At 40.2% G+C, this 24,976-nt stretch overlaps 1 protein-coding gene across 2 annotated transcripts; it reads right to left on the minus strand.

Annotated features, from left to right (window-relative positions):
* Positions 1 to 115: 115 nt before the first annotated feature.
* Positions 116 to 24,480, minus strand: grm1b (glutamate receptor, metabotropic 1b). Of its 2 annotated transcripts, none has more exons than XM_029275819.2 (9): positions 24,226 to 24,458; positions 22,334 to 23,164; positions 19,058 to 19,307; positions 12,709 to 12,944; positions 7,495 to 7,741; positions 6,744 to 6,912; positions 6,254 to 6,380; positions 3,759 to 4,686; positions 116 to 2,485 (listed from the first exon to the last, which is right to left on the minus strand). In XM_029275819.2, exons 2-9 carry the CDS (start codon positions 23,046 to 23,048, stop codon positions 1,630 to 1,632), a joined length of 3,528 nt encoding a protein of 1,175 aa, XP_029131652.1. In that variant the 5' UTR covers positions 23,049 to 23,164; positions 24,226 to 24,458; the 3' UTR covers positions 116 to 1,629. The 2 variants fall into 2 exon arrangements, with proteins under 2 accessions (XP_029131652.1, XP_065822587.1); XM_065966515.1 differs by having other exon boundaries at positions 2,202 to 2,450; positions 24,226 to 24,480.
* Positions 24,481 to 24,976: the final 496 nt, after the last annotated feature.

Below are 24,976 nucleotides of genomic sequence, written 5' to 3' on the forward strand. Positions count from 1 at the left end.
CTTACCTCTTACCTCATAAATCTTTGACCTTTGGTTCTAAAATACCTTTTGGAATTGACCAAGTTAATTCAAAGTCTCTTAATGTTTCACCATGCAGGAAAAACAGGACACAAACACATAGAAAACTTACTTTACTCCAGTTAAACAAGTGTCCTGTTAAATGTTCTACAGTTAAGATTTGTTTAAATGGCAGACTTTATTAATACTGCGTATATCTCAGGTTGCAAATACCTTATTCAAGTTGTTCTTTTAACGGTAACATTAGCACTTCACATTATACAGTTTTGATAGGCTCTTAAAGTCTTAATATTCAGGAAATTGATTGGCGTACACAACCCATCGCACAATGGAAGCATAAACAGCAAATGAGTTTATACTGTAATGCATAAAGATAACAGCTTAATACCAAAATATGACACACAATTCATACATTCACAAAACATATGTATGTCATTTCTTATACATAAATCTATACAATTATGAAATCAGATGTCTTAATATAAAAGATACAAACTTGAAACTACTCTAAATGGCATTTCAAGACCATAAAAATTAGATAAACATACAAAACAATAAAGAATTTGATGAAAATGTGGCACTTGTCTGCTGCTACATTCGTGATACAGTCAATGCGTTGCCTGGCAGTACTGTATCTATCAAAAAAATCACGGATAATTTATTCTTTTATCAAGTTTAACATTTTGGGAATATAGTTATTTACTTTGTAACCAAAGTTAAGGTGAAAAAATTACCCCAATCTTACGTCTATACCCTGATATTGAAGCTAACGCCAGTAAGTGGTTAGCTTAGCAAAACAAGTTTAAACTGGGGGAACAGCTCACCTACATATCTAAATATCACACTGTCACCCGATCAGCACATTTGAAAGTCACAAGTAACCACTTTATATGTTTTTGTTTAAATCCATACAAAAACCAAAGTGCAAAAATGACTGATGTAGCAGTGTATGTGAAAACGACGCTTTTGTGCAGAGTACTGCTGTTTTCCCCTGTCTAGTCTTTTTTTGCTAAACTAAGCTAATAGCTGTTAGCTGCTGCTTTGTTCTTAGCAGACAGATCGTACAATGATATAAATGCTTTCTCATCAACTTACATTTCAGAAAGCAAATGCTTATATTTTCCAAAATATCAAACGCAAGTTCCCTTCGTTTCCTGGTATACAAAACACACACATATTGTAAAATATTGTTTACAAATTGCAACATTTTACATTACACACAAATGATATTCATCCTAAACGTTTCCTGTTTAGAATCAGTAAAGTCATCAGCTTGTTTTGTTGCCTATTTTTCCCTATGAATCTATTCATAATAATAAATGTACATACAGATAATCTTAGTTGTTTGTCGTATAAGCACAAAATCTAGTTTCTCTTAAAAGCTTATGTTAGCATACGTTTGTAAGACAAATCCTCATATTGTAGACAACATCGAAAATAATTTTAAAATATGGCGCCTTGTTGTTCACCCTTATCATGTAAAAGCTATCAATTACAGAGTGAAAAAGGACCTGTCAGTCCACAGACTGACTCTTTCCTTATCATCATGTACAACACAAGTCATTATGAACTTCTGGATATATTACAACAGGTTATGATTGGCGAATACACTCATAGAGTTGAGGAGCTTTGCTTTAGGTCTCTGAGGATGACAGAGGCGTATGTCACATTTGGAGGACTGCACAAAATCGACTCAGACACAGGCGAGTTGGGAAAAGGGCTCATCGGAGGAGCAGCGCAATCTCGAAAAGGAGAGGGAGGCATCAGAGCCAGAGAGTCATCCATGGCTAATTTGACCTCAACAAAATCCTCCTCGTCATGAATCTCAGCGTTGTTGTACATGTAGCCGTGAAGAAGGCCAAAGTGCTCATTCTCCATCTCCTCCTCGTCCTCTAGAGGGGAGTTGGGCTCCTCATCGAACGGGTCGAGGTGCAAAGGCAGGACTGGTTCCTGCTGGATGAGGTGGGCCTGGTGGTACACAGGCATGCCACCACTAACAGCTTCGGGCATGCTTATCAAATCATTAAACTCAGGGAAGTCCCTGTTGAATTTACCAACCAGCCTCTCCTCCTGCAGGTGGTCCATGATGTTGTGTTGGGAGATAATGCTCAGTGGCCGTAAATGCTCAGGGGTATACAGCTCAATCTCATTTCCCTGGTCTTTTATCAGCCCACAGTGGGGAATCTGCCCGTGTGCCATCATGGGGGGAGTGACGGGGGGATTGTAATTGTATCTGACGGGATCGCCCTCGTCCTCCTCTGCCACATTGTATAAAGTCTTGGTGCTAAGGTCTGAGAACTCCAGGCCTCTGTTTTGGTAGGTATTAGTTAAGGGTTTGATGACAGCCATCTGATTGGAACCTGCTTCCTGTCTCTTCACATGCACTGACAGTCTGTGCCATGTGTGATCCCCTTTTGGAGGATGTCTTGCACCTGGTTCAGACCATGACACAGACTTTCCATTAGAACTATGAACAAAATAAAGACGGCTGTTACTGCACAGGAACCCAGAAAAAGGAGACACAAATAGCATCTGTGGTTCACGTAAGCAAAAACTAATTATTCAAATATATATTTATATTCATCATCATATCATACATAATGTTCCAGGGTATCTGCAGTTCTATAAAAATTCGACCCACCCACCTCCACTAAAGTCAGTTTACTGAAGACAAAAATGGCCTAAGTTGAAATTAAGGGCCTGTGACCTCTAATAGCATTATTTGCGATGGTAGTATCTTTTTTTTAAATTACTGCAGTACAGTGTTTTCAGCATACTAAGTGCAAAAAATGCCCTAGGTGTCAGCTGTTTTTTGTCGTAAACTCACAGCGCTCAAAATACTTCAAATTTTGGAATATCACCTCACTTGTCAATATCAGTTCTCTCACCCACCAATCAAAATCAAATATGGGTGGAACTTCTGAGACCAATGATGAAGGAGAAACTAAAGGCCTGTACACCCAGTATTGTTTTGTTCTTGGTTGCCATTTCCAGATCTAGAGCTTCTGCCTATTCCAGTACACAATACTTGACACTGTTTTTATGTTTTCTTTGTAATAATATCCTTGAATAAAAGGAGGTGGAGGTGCTGTGAGAAGACTTGCATAATCTAGCGACAGTCAGCGCTCGCCACAAGCGCTCTGAATGTGAGATCATGGGGGCTGCCAGTGCAAAAAACGGTGTTAGGGGACACAATCCTTAAAATAGCTTTAAATTCAATTTACAAAAAAAATATCATTCCTTTTTGCCGACCAGAGCCTTTCATCCTAAAATGGTTTTGTAAAATGTGTGATGTAACAGGGAGAATGTTGCAAGAACCAGTAGACTTATTACAATTAGTAGCACTGTTACTGGTTAAAACAGAGGCTCCATCAGTCCATAATGTCATAAATCATTTTAGAGAAATAATTTGAGGCCACTGTAACCCTGCTGTTATATAGCTGGTCACAAAAACGTTTTTGTTTTGTAAACTCTGCAGAAACCCTGTTTTCTCTGTTTGACATCCCACTTGTTATCCTTTAGCACACAGAGATGCTTGTTTTAATTGTATCAAAAGTTCAAAGGTTAAAATGGCTGTGTGAATTGAGCACTGACCTATATCCGTCACACTTTACAACAGGTGTCCCTTTGAAAGTGAATACAGTAAGACATCAGCTTCCCTTAGAGAGGGAATTACAGTAAAACCAGCATCCCTTAGGTGCCTCAGGAGCACGACTCACAGATTCAATTAATGAACATACCTGCCGTTTCCAGTGTTCTTCTTCCTCTTGAACATGTTGAGCAGGCTGTTGCTTCTGCAGACTATCTTGCCGTCGCCGACGTGCATTCGCACAGCATCAGATGTGGTGAAGGCGCTGCGCACATTTCGCTCCGGCTTGCAGATGATGATGTACATCTTTGGCGTGAACATACAGCCCAAAGCTACAGTCACACTGAGGCTCACAGAGAAGGACGTGGTGATGATCTTGTAGTTGCTGCCAAAGTAGATGGGCACAAACGCCAGCCAGATGATACAGGTGGTGTACATGGTGAAGGCGATGTATTTGGCTTCGTTGAAATTAGCTGGAACGTTGCGGGTCTTGAAGGCGTAGTAAGTGCAGCTCATGATGAGCAAGCCGTTGTAGCCCAGAGGCGCCACAACACCAACATTGCTGGTGTTGCAGATGAGGAAGACTTCTTTGATGCTTGGGTAGGACTTAATGGGTTCAGGAGGCTCCATGATGATGAGGGTGACCTCCAAGGTGAGCTGGACACTGATCAGGATGGAGGCAATGACAACTTGAGCCCAAGCGCTCATGAACCTCGGTTTCCTGGTGCAAATCTTCTTCTTGCTTCCGGCCAGGATACGTGCGATGCGGTTGGTTTTGGTGACCAGGGCAGAGTAGCACATCGCAGCCGAGAGTCCAACAAGCAGCCTCTGGAGGTAGCAGGAGGCCACTGTGGGACGGGCGATGAGGGTGAAAGGACACAGATAGCCCAGGAAGATCCCAGCCAGGATGATGTAGCAGAGCTCCCGGCTGGAGGACTTGACCACAGGTGTGTCACGATACAAGACAAAGACTAAGGTGACAAATGACGTGACCAGGATGCCCATGCAGGAGAAAACCACCTGGATAATGGACTCTGGGTTGCTCCACTCGAGGTAGCGCAGAGGGATCGGTTCACACACTGAAAAGGATAAAAACAGGACAATATAAACACACAAGCTCAATATATTAAGAGCAGATCATACACATTTCTTCATATCAGTATGAGCATGGTGGTAACATTTGTGTTTTCTGGAGAACGAAAACTTCAACAAAACAGTTCATTTTGAGAAAAATTATACAACAACTTTCAGATTTCGAGGCCTTATTGTATGGGCACATATAAAATAAGTTAAATATGTGTAAGCCAGAGAAAATACAGTGGGTCCCAAAGTAGGTTTTTAGCTCAACTATAAATAAACCCCCCTTCTACTGAGCCATGGCCAGGCTGGGTTGTGGCCAGGGAAAGAGGGCTATGCAGCAGGACAAAGTAAATCACTGTCTTTTTCATGGATCCAAAAAACATCTCTTTCATGCCTAATGTTGAGAAAACACTTTGAACAACTAATTTAAGCAGGTTTATTTATTCATTGTTTACCAGCAGGAGGGTTGGGGTGAGAAAAACTGCACAGGAATAATTTTCATGTCATCCCAGAGCTTCACATTTTCTCGTCTTCAAGTGCAACTAAAGGTTAAAGAAAAATAAAGAAAAAAAAAGCGAAACAGCATGGAGAGAGGCAGGATGATCCTATTAAGAGAGTGTCTTGTCTTTGAACAGAACAGAAGGCCTTTGAAAGTGGGCCAGAAGAGTGGTAAGTGAAGTAGGGCTGCTGTCGGATAAAACGGTGAAGATGATGAATGGCTCTCAGGTGTCATGGGAAAGCGATGAAAATAGGACGTAGCAGGTTTATGAAATAGTGCTGCAAAATTCGTAGCAGGACAAGCTGTGCGGAGAACAGTTGGAGGGATGAGAAGAGAAAAGGCTCTTAAGAACTTAACTTTCTACAGCGCAGACAAGACCAAAAAAGTTTCCCCTTTATCGCTAAAAAACATCAGTCATGCAACAGGAACTCAGCCTGTGGCCAATGCAATAATTTACATTTATCTCTATTTAAGGATGAAACTTGCAGGACAACATTTTTTATTATTCATCAGAATTAAGATACCGCATTGCATTAATATGGATAGGGGATTTAAACCTGCTGTGAGGAACATTTGGTTTGTACATCGCAAACACTCACATCTTAGAAAGTGTATTTATCTAGTTTCATTTGGCAGACAAGTTCCAGATAAAAATCTTATTTTGAAATGTGAGAAAAGGAAAAAGCAAGGCCTGAGATGATTGTTATAAGTCAAAATAAATCTGCCAATGGGGCAATCACATTATACATTATAAGTTTCTTAATGACATTACATACATATTAGGTCAAGTCTAGTTTTTTAAAAACCTATGAAAAAAAAAAGCAGCAGCAGACCAAAGTGCTGTACAATGAAGAAAATAACATAAAGAAAGGCAATTATAAACTAGACGAATAAACACACAAAAAAGACCGAAATAATACAAGAAACGCCTTTAAAGTATGTAAAGCCAACAGAGGGGGCAGTTCTGATTAAGATTAAGGTAGTATCAGTACCCATTATACCCTCGTAGACAGTGTTTGCATTGCATTGCAGGTCAGTTTTTGTAAGTAGAGAGATTTCAACCTTACCTTCCAGTTCTTTGTCCGGCCACCAGCCCAGCTCACAGGCCTTACATGTGAACTCATCCTGGACGTACTCATTGTCCTTACAGGCAGTGCAGATCCAGCAGCAGCTCACTTCTCCCTTCCTGATCACCTGGCCGACAAAACATGCAGAGAAATGTCAAATATTTTCCACTAGGGGGCCTATACTCTGAGATTGTTTCCATCTAAAAATGAGTCAGACAAAAAAAGATTAGGGCGTCCACATCTCGCAGCTGGTCCTGGTGCAGTGATGTCATTGGCGAGTTAAGAGTAGGGCTGGGCGGGATCGAATCAGGGTGTGATTTAAAGATCAAGTCCTAAACAGTCAACTTTATGCAAGTATTCTTTTTTTGGTCCTGTAGAATTGTAGTTCTAATGTTCAAAGAACAGTAAAAACATTGTAAAGATAAAACATGGAGGTTCAGAGGCAACATGCATCATTAACAGGATAGTATCTGGAGGTTTTGTCCCACACCTTTATCTCTCCTATGGAGCAGGGCTCGCTGCAGACAGAGCGGACCATGTCACTGCGGTTCATCTGCATCATTTCATCATCCAGACTGAGGACGCCTTCATGCCAGGATCCGATGTTGATGTAGTCATAAACACCAGGCTCCACACGCTGGAAGTTCATTATCTCGTACCTGATAGTGGTTAGAAAGACAAGAGATTAAGAGTGGTTAAATCAGAGGAGCCCAAAAAATCCTTCAGAATATCTCCTACTCGAGATTGTTCAGAACCCTTAAGTCAGCTTTCTGTGTGAAAGCAACAACTCAGTGGAAAGCTCTGTGAGAATATGAAGAACTGTTATTCTATCGGCAGTTTTCGGAACCAGCTGAAAAATCTGCCAAAAGACAACACTATGCAGTATTTTTGTATTTCAAAGTATATCTGACTCTTTTTAAATGTAGTGTCTCCAAAGGCAGTCATGGCTGTCACACAGGTAGTGATGAATTTTCAACCTGCATGGATTTGTTTGTCAAAGCTAAGGGGGGGGGGGGGGGGGGGGGGGGGGGGGGGTCATCCTCAGCAGAGAACGGCAGTAGAATTGTAAAGATTTGGCAGAATCAACTAAGATGCATCCAGGTAAAGTGTTTAAATAAAGGCTCTGAATCATCTCTTCCACCACTGGTTGTGGGTCACTTACGGTAAGGGATAACATTTCTGGCAAACCAAAATATTGGACTTCACTGAATCTTAAGGATCAAAGATGAAGAGTATTTTACCTCCCAGGTGAGTCCCCGTTCTCATCAAACCAAATGTCCTCTCCAGAGACCCCCGCGAAGGATGTCTTGAGGAGAAAATCAAGCAAGTGGCTCCCATCGACAGGCAACATGTTGTCACAGAGACCCACATGGCCGGGGCAAAGGTGAGTGTGCATGTCATGCAGCCCGTGGGCCATGGCATAGATGGCGTTGATGACGAAGCCCATCTTGCTGTCTTGAACGTAGTTGTCCTCAAGACTTTCATAACCTGTCCACACACGAGAAAACAGTTAAGAATCCATTTCCAGGACTTGCTTCTTTTTTTTTTTGTTTGTTTTTAAAGATTACAGGAAAAGCCTTACAGGGGGTGCTTCATTGCTGCGAGCAGTAGCATGTTATGTGTCACACAAATATTTTCCAGCTTCGTTCTGAACAGGTGTGTCTAGCATGACTTATCATATTACAAAGGAGTGATAGGGTGCTCGCTGATATATTCTTGTAATTATTCTCTGAAAAACAGGCAGCCAGCTACACGCCTCTTTGTCTCAGCGGGAGACTGCTTTAAAAGAACTGGAAGCCTCGGAAAATGGCTTCAAAGAAACCTTGTTACCATGGCAAGACTACCCGTTTCTGCGTTTATGAGTCAGGACTCAATTAGAGTCGGTCTAGAATGCTGTGCCACTGACATTGTGTCTCCTCAAGCAGAAAAGTGGCACAACTACTCCAATGCATGTCTTCTTTTTGTATTGTTTAACACGAACACGATGAGTGAATGACACAAAAGTGATTCAAACGTTAAAAGAACAGCATGTTATGTCCAAACCACACCCTATCAATTCAGTGTAATGCAAGCTAGAAGCAGAGTAAGCAGGTTTTTTAGTTGCTCCTTGAAGTAAGATGTCAGCTTAATGTCATTAAAAGGCCATGCTTTCAATCCGTTTATGTTAAACAGCAGACCAGGTACGTGCGTCGGCAGCTCTTTCCTTTCTCATACGAAAAAAAAAACAACAACACTGTTACTATGTTTATCAGCTGTAAATTACTTACCCTGTACTAACATGATGTGGTTGCTATAATTGTTATAGGCCTGGCTCACTACGTTGAAGAAGTGATCTAGAAACAAGCTGAGCCCAAACTGAAATAATCAGTCGCAGCTCATGTTAACAGCAGCTCAAATTAGCCACAATTCACATTAGCTGCAGCTCAGCTTGCAGCCCCTCCGGACATCCAAAGGAGATTGTGAGATAAACGCAGCTTTTCATGTGAAACAGCTTCATTTTTTGTTGCTAATTGGTCTTACTAATCTTTAAATGTTTTAATTTTTAAAAATCTGCCTAAAAACGTTTGATTAAAAACACTGATTGCTGACAGCTGGCCAACTTAGACCGATGTTACACTCTCCGCGCAATCATTGTTTGCTATAATTTCGTGATGATTCATCTTTACAGCCTTAAAACAGTAATTACTCGTGGCAGCTTTTATATCCCTAATGATGATGATGATGAGGCCTCTTTGCTGCTTAAAACCATAACGGCACCACTCTTGTTGATGAAGACCCTTGCTTCTCTTTGTTTCTCTTTATCTCTTTCATTCTTATTCTTTCTTCCTTTCCCTAAAATTAATTCTACAAAGTATGCTGTGAGAGTCTTCACTTATTGATTTTCATACACATACTCACACTTCTTACAAAAGGATCCTGTTGGAAAAGCTTTTTTTTTTTTTCACATCAACGCTCCAGGAGTTTTTATCTCAGATTCTGAAAGATTTTTTATTTTATTTGCTAAAAGGAAATTAGAGCGATACACCATTTATCGTCCCTTTAACCTTAATCTGTCCCTTGAATCTCTTCCAAACCCCCTGTTTAATATTTTATGGCAAGCAAGTGTGAGGTGATGTATCAGCTGAATACATAATAACTGATGGGAAGTGATACAGCTTGCCAAACTGTAACTGGATTCCCCCCTGGACGATATTATACTTTATAACATTAGGTGTTCATTGCGGCTCCAAAAAACTTAATTTATGCTGGTGTCATGCTGTAATTTATACCCAAAATGTAATTACAGTGACTGAAAGTCATATCATTACTGAGCAAGACAGCACTGTTGACCAAATATGTGTGAATCCACAGTGATCATTTCTCATTCATGTTACTGATAACTAGGCCTATCAAAAAAGTAATGGTAATTAAAGATTGTGATTTCTCTGTTTTTTTCATTCATAAAAGGTTAAGTTACACATTTTTAACATTTCTCTGTAAGGGGATGAATGTTACAAATAGTAGCATTTGATCGATCTTATAAATCTTCCTGATTTGGCAACATAGCAAAGATTAAACATTTTGAACATGAAATTAACAAAAAATATTCTCACGATGTATTTGCCTTACTTTTAGTTTAGTTAAAACCATCAGACAGTTGTATTGTATCTTCTTTTTTCTAACGTTTTCTTTAATTTACCCATATTGTATTGAACTACCAAGGACGCCAGGTTGTTCAAAGATCATTTCATACTCAAGCAGACCATGAAGTTGTGATCTAGTCTAATGTAGTCATTACAGATGATGCAGAGAGAGAGATGCAGATTTTGTATAATATAGAGATTCTCTATTACATCCTAAAATAACATTCATGCAGTCTTCTTATATGTCATGAACATTGTCAGATGCTCTGTAAACGACAGGATTCATCCACGCCACCTGACAACATAAAACTGCATGATACATGAGTCGGATAAGCTTAAGAGCATCATCATCCCTCACTGGTGTGTTTCTCACCATCGTGTTAACTCCAGTAATGATGGTTAAAAATGACTGCTGGGAAACTTGAGTGCCAGTTCAAACAAACAGGAATAGGGAATTCAGTCGGGTAGCAGCTGGGGGAGCGTCCGATGGGAGCTGCTGGTGATGACCTAGTTTAACAGCTCCTTGGCTTTGACGCTCGCCTCACTCACTGAGCTGTGAGAGCTTCAGACACGATGAAATGATGTCATGATGACAGCATGCAGGCAGAGGAGCGAATGCTCCATGTCGGGATTAGAAGAATACCAAACCTTCTCTGTCCAAATATAAAACTACAATTCAGTGATTTTAAATAAATGTGTTATCTATTGACCATATTCACACAGCGGCCATTTTCAGCATCATGCTCGGCATAGGAAGTTCAAGAGCTGTTATAATGTCAAACTGTGGTTAATTGATTGAAAGTAATAATTTAAGGATACCTGACAAATCATTAACTTTTTCTTTAGTTGAACAATAAAAACTTGAAGGGAAATCCATATTTTAACCCTTACCAATACTTTTGGTGTACTAACAGAAAGCTAACGTTAGCATTCAATTCTTTCCTAGTTAAAATGACATCTAGCTAGAGGCTGAAACCTAATAATAGCCTTTGGTAGTGCATGACTTCACATTAGAAAGGCATAAATCCTTAGCTTAAAGTCCCCATGAAATGAAAAATGCATTTTCCTCGTTTCCTGTGTTAAATGCATATTTATCTGCCAAATATATTTCAATAAGTATTATCTGAGTATTTTTACATTCAATAACTGTATTTTATCTTCCTGTAAAACATTTCAAATGTCTGATGATTCATTACCACTTTTTTGACCAATTAAAAAGCTTTTTCGAATCAAATTCATCTGAAAGTTATGCCCAGTCCTCTATCTTGTGATTCGTTCTATCATGTCTCAGTTTGAATAACATAACGATACGGCAGTAAGATACTCTTTAAATAACGTTTGCTATAGGATTAAAGAACATTTTTTTAGAATGCCAGCATTAGCTGCTGTCAAACCTAAACGGTTATCACGTGTCTGTATGTTATTTTACTGTGATATATGGCCTCCAATTTTTTACTATCAATTTTCCTGACAGCCCCTCGTTAATGGAGAAGCTTTGAAATGAAAATAATCCTCAGATATTCTCACTTATCACAACTTGAAACCTGGGACACAGCAGTACAATATAAAAGCACATGTGCTTTCCAACCCTGAGTTATCAGAGGAGGAAAATGGTCGTTGCGGGAATCTGGTGCAGAATGACTTTATACTATTTCTGTGGCTACATGCAACCTAAGCCGGACCAGCCAAGTAACCATTTCACTCAATGTTATTGGGTTGTTTTAAAATTAGTTGTATTAGGACCAAAAAGAGTGGGAGACACAATGGAAGAGCAGAGTTAATAGTCAGGCTCTCACTGCACTGTAAGGAACATAAAAACATCCCAATAGCTTCATATAGTAGAGGTGAACTGATATTAATAGCACATGTAGAAAAATAATAAAGCTATCAAATCATGTGATAAAGCTTTAATATCAGTCAACCTCTATGTATATAATACTTCTAAAGCATTACAGATCCATTCAGAGGGATTCACTCACCGTCTTGGAGTTCTACACCGAGAAAGTAAATATGAATAATCAAATAAAAACAATAGAGGTGACAGGACAATAGACCATAACTCTATCTCCAACACTGATACTGTCATAATTGCTATTAAAATGAAGGAATGAATAAAGCTTGAGGTATGTGCATTTAAAAAAGAGAGGCTCTATTAAATAATATTCAAACAGAGAAAATAATAAAAAAAATGTTAAAATAAATGCATTAATAAGATGCAAAAGAATAAAATTACTTTAAAAACCTCAAGTGCTGTCAACTGAAAATTTTAAAATGTTGTTCACCACATGCAGAATTTTATATTTACGTTTACTTACAAAGGTTTTTTTGAAAGATTTCCAAATAGTTTACTATAAGAAGAACTTGATTTTTGCGGAATCTGCTGTTCTATTGATATCAGCTTTGTGAATGAGAATTGGTAACGTAAATATATGTTCTGTTAATGTATTTTCAAAAGAAAAATGTATGAGTAGTATGTAAATAAATGTTGTTTTTGAAACATGCTTTCTGAGCATTGTTTCCGGTAATTCAGTTTGTTCCTTTGCAAAAGAAAAGGATGTCATTTACCTAGATCCTCATCCTCTGTAAAGCCAAGTGTCACAGAAATAAACAATATGAAAAATAGATTATTGGACTGAGTCAGAGTAAGTCAACCCCCTTGCAGTGTAATTCATGAATAAAGAACGTGCTCCAGTTTATGTGGCCTTTTGGCTCTGTCCTCAGAGCATTGAACACATCACAACAGACATGCTGATGTGCACACCGGCAGAAAACCGTAAAGCAGAAAAACTGCAGGAAACATCATAACTGATGGCTGACAGATTGTTTAGCTACCTGAGCAGTTTCGTGCATAATTCATGTTCTCCAGCGGGTGTCCGGGAAGTCGGCACTGAAAGCGGTACTGCCAGAACTCGGGGAACCAGGGGTTACGGGTGTTGGTGCTGAGTTGGAGTTTCAGGAAGTATTCGTCGAAGGAGGAGACTTCTTTAGACTGAAGCTTGACTGTGATGCCGCCCACCGCCTCTTGCTCGTATCCCTCCACCACCTCGACCCGGTCTGCCCAGCCGTCACTGCAGAAGAGGAGACAATTGCAACTACTGGAACCAGCAACAATGTGTGCATCTCATACTATCTTCACATTCAAATCTGAGCAGAACATCTAACTCTAAAAACTCAAATTATTCATTTTCTTTTCTACATAAATTGTGATGGCCACAGCCAAACAGCGGTAACAGCTGTCTCACCTAAACTCTCACCTCATAGGTTTTCCACCAACACCTGTTAAAGAGTAATATTAAGTAGACTTCTTTTATAGGCCTAGTTCTTACAATTATGTTTGTAAATTTGGCTTTCTTTGTGTGGGTCAATTAAAAACCTACCTTTTCTATATGACTCCCCGTGTCACTTGCTTTGCTGACAATAATATTCCATTTGCAGCATCGATGAAACTAATCTTTAACCTATTGCCCAAGATGTGGCTCTATGCTCTAATCCAAACAGAGGAAAGTTAATTTAAAGGGTTTCATGTTATATAATTCTAAGTTTAAGCATGTACATTTCAACGAGATGTCAGAAGAAAATGACCCCTTAATAATCACTTAAATCCTGAGCAAATATCCGGTTTGGGTTTTTGTTGGAATTATTTATTCTGTGGTTCAACCAGAGCTGATAATGAAAGGTTTGCTATGTGCTCTTATACCGCACAAAACAAACAAGAGCATAATTCATTTCTACAGTAGCTGCCTACACAGGAAACAAAAATGTCAACTTTGGAAAGGGGTCAGCAGTGTTTTTAATCGAGCAGTGGAATGTTTTTTTTCTCCTATAGAGCTTCTCTCTTCTCTTGGCTTAGTCAGAGGTCTAAGGGTAACATTTTGGGCCGACAAACAACTGTTTAGCTCTGTGACTGCAAGGTACTGCTAATATATGTGAAGCACATGAAAGGGTTTTGCAACTCAAGGATTTCATGCTGATGTATTGGCAGAGAGGTTCAAAAAGAGGTAATCAAAATAAAAATTCTAAAAAGCCATTAAAAAGATAGAAAAAAAATGTATTGAAAGGGACAGTTAATACGACTTCTAACCCAACCCCAACTCCAACTGCTATTTATAGTCAAGTAATTAGGAATGTTTTGCTCCAGAAACAGTCTAAAAATTGTATAACAAACAGAAGTCTGCATCCAGCAGAAGGACTTCTATTGTTTCACGACGATGACGAAGCCGTAAATGTCTGTCACATCTGAAGCTACATGTTGCCTCACTAATGAGCCTCACACTGAATCCTGCAGAAACATTCTCCCTTTTGTTGCCCTGACTTTGTGTCTCTTTCAGCCTTCCTGCTGACGGGCGTAGATACTCGCTGTACTTGCTGAAAGAAGAAGAAGAAGAAAAAAAAAAAAACATTCATCACAAACACAAGTCCTGTGAGAATTCACAGATTAGCTCTGTTACAGTACATCTCCCAGCCTCCTCACAGACTCCGTAAGTGTGATTTTCTATCCACACCACTCATTGTTTGTATTTATGGTTGAAATACCACTATTTAAATGTCACATTTTCATTGAATCCTCTCATCAGACATCATGCTAATGAAACAAATGCCTTTGTTTGACACTTTACTTATGACTCATGCTCCATTAAAAGCTTCTATTGAGTAGCATATGCAGCTTACTGTAGCAGTGTAAAATGCAGTGAGCGGTCAAATCTGTGATGCATACATGTAGGAGAGAACAAGTGTCACTCGCCTCAATCGGAAACAACACTCAGATCTTTATGTGCAAAATAGTACAACTTTTTATATTGCATGACAAAAAGAGCTCATAAAAAAATATATCAACACATCTGACTGTGGCTTGTTGTTTGTGTTTATGTCTTCATATTCATTAATATTACTGTGGAGGCGGCTAAATGTGTGCAGCACAAATTTCCCTAAGGGGACAATAAAGTGTATCATATCAATATTAAAAGTCTTTGTAGCAACATGGACAGAAAAATTAATAAGTTTGTTAAACCAGAAGTGAGACATTAGTGGTGGCCAGATTACGACATTAAACTATGATTGGCTTTCTTCATGGTAAGAGGCGGGACTTAGGTTCAATCCCACTTATTGAACTTTGTTGCTACTGACTATTAGCAGCTTTTGTAGCGTTTTGTAGAAAATCTAAACAAAGGCAACTAGAAAAAGCCTCGTCTGACAACTACCCGGGGGGAACAGCGTCCACAGTCTTTTAAATGACTGCAGGGAGCGCTGTTTCATCTCAGGTGTTAGAGCAGGTGCAGCATGTACAGAGGCTGTAGTCCTTGTCTTTTGGGTTGCAGGTTCAACTCCCTGTCCTGACGCTTTTTAGAGCACATCTTCCCACTCTCTCTCTCTCTCTCTCTCTCTCTCTCTCTCCACATTCCCTGTCTTGCTTCAGCTGTCTTATCAATAAAAGACAAAAAGTCCAAAAATGAATCTTGAATGAATGAATCAAAAATGAAAAAAACTACAGCAGCCAATCTTGTTGCAGATGGTCTCGTTTGCTTTTGTAGGTCACATAGAGGCATCAGTTTTTAATTTCAGTCTGTTTCATAACCAGATAAAAACAAGTTTTTCTCATGCTTTTCTGTGTGACACCAACAAACTACTGCGATTTTCTCTTCTTCCCTGCAAAGACCGACATAAATCTAGGGCAAAACAGTGAATCTTTGTATTTGAAACAGAATCATATCCCGAGAGAGGCGTTTCCACAAAATGCAGTTCATCCGCAGTACAAACATATCAGCCACCAGCCTTCAAAAAGTTCACATTTGGTGAAACGAGAGCCAATAATAGCACGTTTGGCTTGGCTGGCACTTCTAAGAATGAGCTGACAATGAATGTCCAGTGTGACAGTATCAACAACAGTACCTGGCCATCTGCTTCTCAGCATCACACGCTTCACAGTCCAACACTGTGAGCGCCAGAAACCTACAGCTCTGACGTCCACACAACACGTAAGCACTGTAGAGACTCAGGACACAATGATACCACAAAACCAGGAACCATTGCAGAGTTGAGAGTATTTATTCAGCTAATCTAAAAAAAAAATTAACCTTTCTCAAACATTGAGAGCTTCAGCTGAAGGTCAAAAAAGTGTGTTGTGCGTTGTTTGAGATGTGCGGCATCTCCATTCTCCAGTGTGGAAAGTGGATGTTTTTTTCACCCTCCACACAGCAGAAGAAGAAGAAGAAGATGGATGGCTGATGACCAGCACCTCGGGGCGCTATCATTGGCCTATAGCTCATGCCTGCATGTGTTCACTTACTGCATTGCTCTAAAAAACATTTTCCTTTTTCAGACGTCTCCTTGACCCAGAAAGAAAACACATACACACACACGCACATAGACACACACTCTTTATCTTCCGCTGAGACTTAAGCAACAGAGCAAATTCAAGTGGAAGGGGTGAGTGCAAGTTTAGACTTTAAAACATTCCTTTTTCAATGCATGCTATTCATCACGCTGGTTGGAAAAAAAGGATTCGACTCCTTCTCATCAGCCTTTGTGAATAAAGCTGCCTCACATTAATAAACCACTCTGTGTAAATCAACCATAGCCAGCTTTGATAGCAGCCTGGTTTCAGGTGCTGCTAACAGGACTGGAGGTGAGCTGAGACTCCACTCCAAAGAGGGAATGTCTGCTTTAAGTGCTGATACAAGCTTTGATGTTCACTACTCCACGCTCCTCGGCTTATGCTGGAGGTGCTGTCCCACATTAGCCCATCCTGTCTGTGATCTGACAGCAAGAGGGAGAGCTCGCTGCGAGGATGCATTATTCATTACTGAGCCTCACTCAAAGCCGCTTCTGCTTTCAGAGCTTCTCTCCTCCCAGAAGGAAAAAAAAAAGAAGAAAAGATTTCAATTCCATTTGAACTTTTTATAAACCATACATCCCGCATGTAGCTGAATATAAAGTGTGATTCATATTGCCATTTTTATCACATGACCATGCTGTAATTTTCCTTGGAATTGTACAATTTACTGAGCTCATTTCATTTTTTTAAACTCTATAGGGGGTGACTTAAAAAAAGACAACACATCTTTTTGATTATATTAAAGCTAAGAATCATATATATATTGTATATTTGCATACCTTGGGGCGTGGTTTGTATTGACTGACAGGTGGGAACATATCTCAATGAAAATAAACAACATTTATGTATAACTAAAGAATACGGTCAAAAGCTGCAGAACAACTTTTAACAAGCCTTGTTGTAAGATTAATTTTTCCACCTTTGTTTCCAAAGTCTAAACTAAACTTTCAACATAAACTTCAGAACTACTGTGAAGGAGACGTCTTTAAAGCGCTGATACAAATTTAAATTCACAGCCTCACCTGCTGTGGAACATCGTTTTATGTAATTGAAAGCTTGTGAAACAGCCTGGCGCATTTGAAGACTGAGAGATTGTCTGGCCAGAAACATTTATCTTCATTATCACCACAGAGGTCATCAATTAATGTGGCACAATTAAATGAATTTATGAGACAGATGGGACAACTTTGAGTTCTACCAGCGCTATTCAATTATATTGTACAAATGATGTCTTCAGAAAAGCTACTTACTTAATTTTCCAAGGTCAAAAATGAACTTTAAATTTAGTCTTTGAAGGCCACATGGAGAACTGACCACAAAGTCAATCTGCTGAGGAAGATTCAATTAGATTATCTGGCCAGCGTCGTTTATTTTCATTATGACAGATTCAATTCTGCAAAAAAAAAAGGGAATATTCTTATAATAAAACGCAGTAGATTTCATGAATGAAAGCTATACAAAAGCTGCTTAAGGCCTTAAAAGTTAAAATACATTGAATCAGTTTTTAAATAACATGGAAATGAAATACAATCATCTTCATCTGATATGTCAGAGGTTATCTGCTGAGGAAGATTATGAGATGTGAAAGCATCAAAACGGGGGTGCCAGCTTACTAGTGTTCAGTTAAAGAGGACCCCTTTCTACCTTTTCAAACAGTCTCCTGTGGTCTAAATTAAACATCTGTGCTGTGGTCAGAATATAACATGAATCAAGCACCAGAGGAGGTTTGTGACCCTGTGTAAACCAGCTCTCTCAGAACGCTCCGTTTTGGTGTGTATGTCTCTTTAAATGCAATAAGCCCCCCCCGAGTTTTCCCAGTAGACATCCCTACTCTGCAGCGAGAATAAAAATGGCAGACTGCCGCAAAAAGTTTTGTTCTAGATTTGAGGTGGAGTCCATGGGTGGAGATATCAGGGGAGGGGATTGTATTTTTCTCTATGTTGTAAGACTTATGCAGACCTCATAATGTGTCCCCTTTAATGCACCCCATGTATAGAGGCTGTAGTCCTTAAAGAAGGTGGCGCAGGTTTGAATCCGACCTGTGGCTCCTTTCCTGCAAGTCATTCCCTACACTCTCTCTCTCTCTCTCTCTCTCTCTCTCTCTCTCTCTCTCTCTCTCTCTCTCCCTCTCAGATAGCTTTTATAAAGTTAGTGCTTCAATTGAGATTATTTTTTGTGTTTCTATTACTGAGGTGACATGTTAGCTGTGTTTCAGAAAACGTTGGCTAAAAGCAGCAAAGGAGAAAAAACCTTTTTTTTTCAGGGAAACAATCACTTACAACACTAAAACAGATTCTTAGTGATACCAGGAGAGTTTGCATAATAACCTAAGAGAAGCTTCTTTTTTATTATGGAATTCAACATCTGAATCTCCATCATGATGGCGATGATTTGATGTGTCTTTTGGAAATATTAAACATGTGTCCTTGTCTGTCATTTGGTAAATGAAAGCTCCACAATGGGTACTTAATACCAAAGCTGTCTTCTTTTTGAAAGATTGAACATTTCATTTGGAGTTTGAAGCCGAGAAAGACAAAACTATTTAATTTGAACATCCATGAATTCATAACACTGGTTCAGATTGAATTTGGGATTTAGAGAATAATATCTTCATGACTGACGGAAATATCTAGTTGGTGAAAATAGGGCAAATAATATGAGTAATTTATTTGTTTCTCGTTTTAACTTGAGTTAATGTGATCACATAAAAAAAAAAAAAACAATAAAAAAAGGGTAAGAGATTCTTTTCATCATTGTTGTGAGAAAGCTTGTCTGCTTATCATCCAACAAAAGAAGAAAACCCAGACAGACCAAACTAAAGCTCCCGTGGGAAAACACTCTGTAACAAACCTGCCAATTAGGAGAAACTCTTCTGCTACTCCCAGCCGTCTCATGGCCATGAGCAGCCCTCGGACCGTCATCCCCTCACAGAAACACACCACCACTCGGGCTTTAGGCAGACGTTCGCGCAGCTTCCTCAGCAGCCTGTCAAAGTGCCTCTCGCCTGCGTTGCTGTAGATCTTGTCAGAGTGGGCGACGCAGAGGCCTTCCTGCGCGGCGAGCTCTTTGAACACCTCCATCCCGCTCTCCCCGTAGTTACCTAAGGAGAAAGAGCCGAGCAGCCGTTAGGGGAGGAGGATAATGATGGACCTCACAAGGAGGACAAGAGAGAATCAATGGATCTGGATTCACTCCAGCTTTGCCCTTTATTTGGAATTCCACATTAAATGTTCTGTTTTCTTCGCCTAGTATTATTCAGGGACGCTTTGCTGAGAGCACACACCTCTCCCTTTAGCATTTACTAAGCGTCCCTTTATGTACCCAGATTTCTTTTTATAGAGCCACGATCAGAGCAAGCAGAGCAAACAGGGTAAAGGTGACCTCAACAGCTGTTTGGTAGGACAAAAGGAGCACATTTATGTTTCAGCATCAATTACAGGTAAGAAATTATTTTTAAAAGAGTCCTAGTTAAGGATTCAAATCGAGATTTGGTGAAATTTGGATCATATTACAAGAAAGTTGCCCCAAATTTCCTCTTGAAAATACAAAGGAATTACAGGTATGCACTGTCATGGTCTCAGCTGTGCCTCTTCCTCCTGTCACAAGTTTTTTTCCCTTTCCTTGTCCGTGTTGTAAAGCTTTTCGTCTCACTCTCTGTCTGTGTGAGTGCGTGCGTGTTTGAGTGTGTGTGTGTGTGTGTGTGTGTGTGTGTGTGTGTGTGTGTGTGCGTGTGCGTGTGTGTGTGTGTGTGTGCGTGTGTGTGTCTGGGCTTGGCACTCACTTACTCTCCTGCTGCAAATCCACCAGCACACCTGGGACCGTCCACTCATTAAGCTCCTGCAGTATAAATTCCCCGGCTCTACATGCCAGTCTTCAGTTGACCTGTGTGGCATTGTTAGGGCTCAAAGGAGCACTAGAATATTCTAATCAAGTAAAAGTAAAGTTACTTTGATTGGATGTTACTCGTGCAGGCCAAAATGTAAAATTACCACTCTGTGAATCTTTTTAGGCGAGAGTAAAAATACTTCATTTGAAATTCACTTGAAAAACTGAGAACATGTTACCTAAAGGGGGGTGGGTGGAAGATGTAGCAAAAGATATGATCTCTCCTTACTGTGTCATACAAAACAGACAAAAGGGTATGAACATAAAAAAAATACATCAAACACTCCCAACAGCTCCACCTATTGTCAACCTGTCCAGAGGGGAGGTATACTACGCAGCAGGATTTTCAGTTATCGAGGTAACTTCAGCACTACAGATGTGGCTCACTTCTTACCAAGGTAGATCACCATGGTTACTTATGCTGAACACCCAACCTGCACTGGAGCAGGTTATGCACGGGATAAGAGCTCATCCTGTGAAAATCTCTTCATGTAACTATATGAATGAAACTTGTTATTTGTTCTGAACTGACATCATCCTTCAACAGAGACTCAAAATGCACCTCGGCCATGTAGTTGTGGTTATAGGATGTAAATGCACCACTACTCATCGCCTTGAATCTCATATTCATTTTTATTTGCTCCATACCGCTCTGTTTGTTGCCGCTGACATATACCGTCTACATAGAAACTCTCTTATCAGGTTGTGAACCAGCTTGGTGTGAATGCTTATGGAAAACTCTCTGGAGATCAACTACTTCTCAAGCTCTTGTTGCAACAGAAGCTTTAACCTACTGGAACAACCAATCAAACACAAGCTGTCAAAACAAGGGAAGCGAAGAAGAGAGATTTAAAAAAAGAGGATATCAAAGAATGTTTGTGTCTTGGCTGTATGTTGATGCATAAAAACAATCCTCACATTCTCTATAAAAACTAGACCTCACAAATGAGCACAGTAAGCTCGGTGTCCTCCTCTGACATGCCCTCTGTTTATATACCAACATCATGTAGATGAGCCTCACATACAAATACACAACTGTCTGCAGCCCCCTGCTGTTAGAGCAAGAGTCTAAATGTCACTCACAAGAGGAAACACCAGTTACAATAACACAGCTAAACGCAACATTTAATGAACCAGTTCCAAACAGGAAGCGCTCCTGCCTCAGTGAGTATCGAAGCCTTGCTTTCTTGTCTTTCATTTGCTTCAAACACTTTACTAATTATACTCATATAATCTAGTTTATTTCTTATGATGAGTCGATCTCAGCCATGGTAACATTGGTATAAAGTATTGTGTGATTATACATAGTCAGTATAAATCTGATGAAGCCATGTTGATGTCTTTAGGTTAAGAAACCTAGTTAACCAGTAACTAGTAACCCAGTTAAGAACCTGCATAACAAACAGGATGTGTGAGGTTGTTGAAAAATGCCATTGGTTTGCATCCTTGGAGATGTAGGACACAGTGTGTTGGTGCTATTCTACGAAGGGCAAAACTTTGAACATCTTTGCTTTTGCTTTCTGAAATGTATGATATTTCTCTTTTTGAACATTCTGTTGTTGGTTTAATAAATGTATTTAGGGGTATAACTGAATCACTACAGTCATCCTTAAAAGTAATATTTGCAACTTTAAATGTGATAGTGATGCATTCAGACTTTTAAAGTGAATAAAAGGACTTGCAACCTAAGAAAATGGTAAATGGTAAATGGACTTGAGCTTCTATAGCACTTTTCTAGCCTTCTGACTACTCAAAGCGCTTTTATACCGCACGTCACACCCACCCATTCACACACTGATGTCAGAGGTTGCTATGTCGTTAAACCATCAGAGGTAATGAATCCCATTCATACGCCGCAGATGAAGTAGTGGGAGCAATTTGGGGTTAAGTGTCTTGCCCAAGGACACATCGGTTATGTTGCTGCAGGAGCTTGGGATCGAACCGTCGACCTTCCAGTTGAGACGACGAGTCTACCAACTGAGCCACAGTTGAAGCACTTTATCTAAGGCTAAGTTAAAAAAAAAAAAAAAATCACATGGCGAGGTTTAGGACAGGTTTGGGGTTTATGTTTACATCAGTTAAGTAAAATTACATATGAACATTTCAAAAACTTCATTTATGCAGCACTTGTTTTCATGCAAAGCTGCAGCCGGAAGTGCTCAACATAAACATTAAGATTAATGATTTATTTACTGAAGAGACAAGCCTTTTTTTGCAGAACACTCAGTAAAAGTGTCTTACCCTCTGTGTGCACTGCAGACACGTACGTCCAGTTGTATCGTTTGACGATGTCTATCAGCGCCCGCGCCTGCAGAGTGTCCGATGGCACCACCCGCAGGAAGTACTTGAACAATGTCTTGTCACTGAGGTCAATACTGGTGGCAGAGTAGGCGATCTGTGGGATGTTGAACAGCTGCAGAAGGTTCTGAACCTGGATTGCGACCGAGCTCGATCCAGGCCCGATGACCCCAGCGATGGGCTTCTTGGTGGGTGGCGGCTGACTGGAAGGGGCCCCCTCGATGCACCACTTGGCTCCGTCCTTGTCATCCCGGATGGAGATGAGAGAGTCTCGAATGAACTCGATGCTCTGCTCAAGAGCCACAGACGAGTGCCAGCACGAGTCCCTGATCTCACAGCCCAGGGTGATGTTGGGTAACAGGTTGGGGTCCGAGTTAATCCTGTCCAAGGTGTGGAACATAGCCTCCACCCTCTGGATGCCATACTGCTCACGGACTTCTCCACATTTCCTCTCTGCCACCTTCTCAGCCGACGGTTGGTGGTGGACGGAGAAGAGAGCACCGATTATGATATCCCCGTCCATCCTGGCCACCAGACGAGAGGCAGAACTGGGCACCACTGACCTCTCATACTTGCCTTTGGACAACACAAACGCCTCAAACAGCAAAACAGGCAAGTACAAAATGCTGATGGCGGTCAGGGTGATCATATTCGACATTTTGCCACAGGTGCTGAATGTAGAATCATGTCTGTTTGGCCATAACGGAGGTCCATCAATCCACTTTAGGGTGAAAAGGAAGTTAACTGAGCTGCTGCTGCTTCAGTGTTAACGCCCTGAAAGTGAGACATTGAAGCATTAAACCCTGTTTTTCACATATGAAACTAGAGCTGCTAGAGCTGCAGTCCATGGAATAAGAAGACATAAGAAGATTAACAGAAAAATAATCTCCAGTTATTTGGATGACTTATTAATCATTTGAGATGTTTTGAAGCACAAATACATTTAGAACAACCTCTGGCTTTGTAAACTTCATAAAGATGAAATGTGATGCACGTCTTTGTCTTCATAATAAAAAAAAAACAGTACATTTTGTGATGTAAATGGTTTGACAAAACAAAGAATTGCACAATGTTGCATTCAGTTCGGGGAATTTTTCATGGCCATTTCCTTCCCACCCCTCTGACATTGACCTCCAACACTTTTAATAAAATCTAGAAAATAATCAGCACATGGTTGATCATGTAAATAATCAGTAACAGCTCTATGTGTAAAACTCATTTGACTAATTTATCTGTTTTAAAATCACATCATAACTTGAACAGTGTGATAACACCTTAGATCTCCATCATCTTTTATCTACAATCCTCCAAAGGAGTGTGGAAACAGACAGCAGAAACGTGTCAAATGCACAGCTTTTAGAGTCCTGTTGCATTAAAGCTACAGTGTGGAACCTTAAAAACTGATTTTGTATCTGAAATATTTGAGGTATTTTCTCTTAGCAGCAGAACCTTTGAGTTTCAGCACCACAGACAGCTACGTATGCTTTTAGTTGAAGGTCTCAGCTGATTTACTTCCCTCCAGCTGCTGATCTATGACAACCTGCGACTGTTTCTTCAACTTTTACCCCTGAAGGCGTCACATAAACAGACTGGGACGTGCTCAATCTAAACCCTCATTTAACCCTCTGTCAGCTGTCTGTGTCTCTACAAGCGGCTGGTGTCATTTACAGGACAACATTCCGACATCGTCCCCCACATGCACATGCAGACCAATTAAAAGGGCGATGCTTAATTAACAGAGCAGACGAAATATTCCAGCATGTTAGAAAAACGATCCCCTGTTAACAAGAGAGTCCGTGTCTGCTCAGCAAGTGTCTCATTTTTGGTTTACCTACCTGCAGCAGGCAGTTCGGGACATGTCGAGTCTGCGTCTCTTCTGAAGCAACCAGGCTTGACTGTCTTCAGTCGAGACAACACTGTGGGACTGACTCTCTCTCTCTCTCTCTCTCTCTCTCTCTCTGTCTCTCTGCAATGATCATGAGGTGCCCCCTTCTTCTCCTCTTCCTCGCTGCATCCTAAAAGCGGGTCACAATCACTGCAGTGTCCCTGATTCAAAGACACAATTCCTGCACGTTAGGAGCACGTTTCAGGCATAAAACTCCTATTGATGACATTTTTGTATGAGAATGTACAAGTGGACATGTGGGGATTGTTGGCATTTGGAGGACGGAGTGTAATTAAAAAAAAAAAAAAAGACTACATTACTTAAGCATATCTATGTCACGCTGAAGGTTTTTCAATCTCCTCGTTAAAACTATAGACGGACTGGTCAAACTTCACAGAAACAGTCCTGCTTCGTCGTGCTATAGTCAGTGACAGATGTGAGGCTCTTGCGTTTTCGTCGTTGCAGACCAAGGGAAGATCGACCTCTGCTGCCATCTTGTGGCCATACCAGGTACTGCGCATGCGAAATACATTTTAAATAAAACTCTGTTACAAAATAACAACAAAAACACTGTTGTAAGTGAATTATTTAAAAATAATAATAATAATAATAATAAAGCGGCTAGACGAGAAAATAGCCCACATAAGCCTTGTTTACATTGCAATAAAATATTAATTTAATTAAACGTAAGTTAAGGTAAA

Source organism: Labrus bergylta, chromosome 18 (genome assembly GCF_963930695.1).
Source record: "Labrus bergylta chromosome 18, fLabBer1.1, whole genome shotgun sequence".
NCBI classification, from domain to species: domain Eukaryota; kingdom Metazoa; phylum Chordata; class Actinopteri; order Labriformes; family Labridae; genus Labrus; species Labrus bergylta.

What these genes read in the sequence shown, in the direction of transcription:
- grm1b (XM_029275819.2), bottom strand. Translation starts at nt 23,048, where the DNA reads ATGTCGAATATGATCACCCTGACCGCCATCAGCATTTTGTACTTGCCT. An exon ending in GAGTTTCTCCTAATTGGCAG is followed by an intron (nt 12,945 to 19,057) that starts GTTTGTTACAGA and finishes CCTCTTCTGCAG; the next exon opens with TGACGGCTGGGCAGACCGGG. An exon ending in GCTCCATAGGAGAGATAAAG is followed by an intron (nt 6,381 to 6,743) that starts GTGTGGGACAAA and finishes TTTGTCGGCCAG; the next exon opens with GTGATCAGGAAGGGAGAAGT.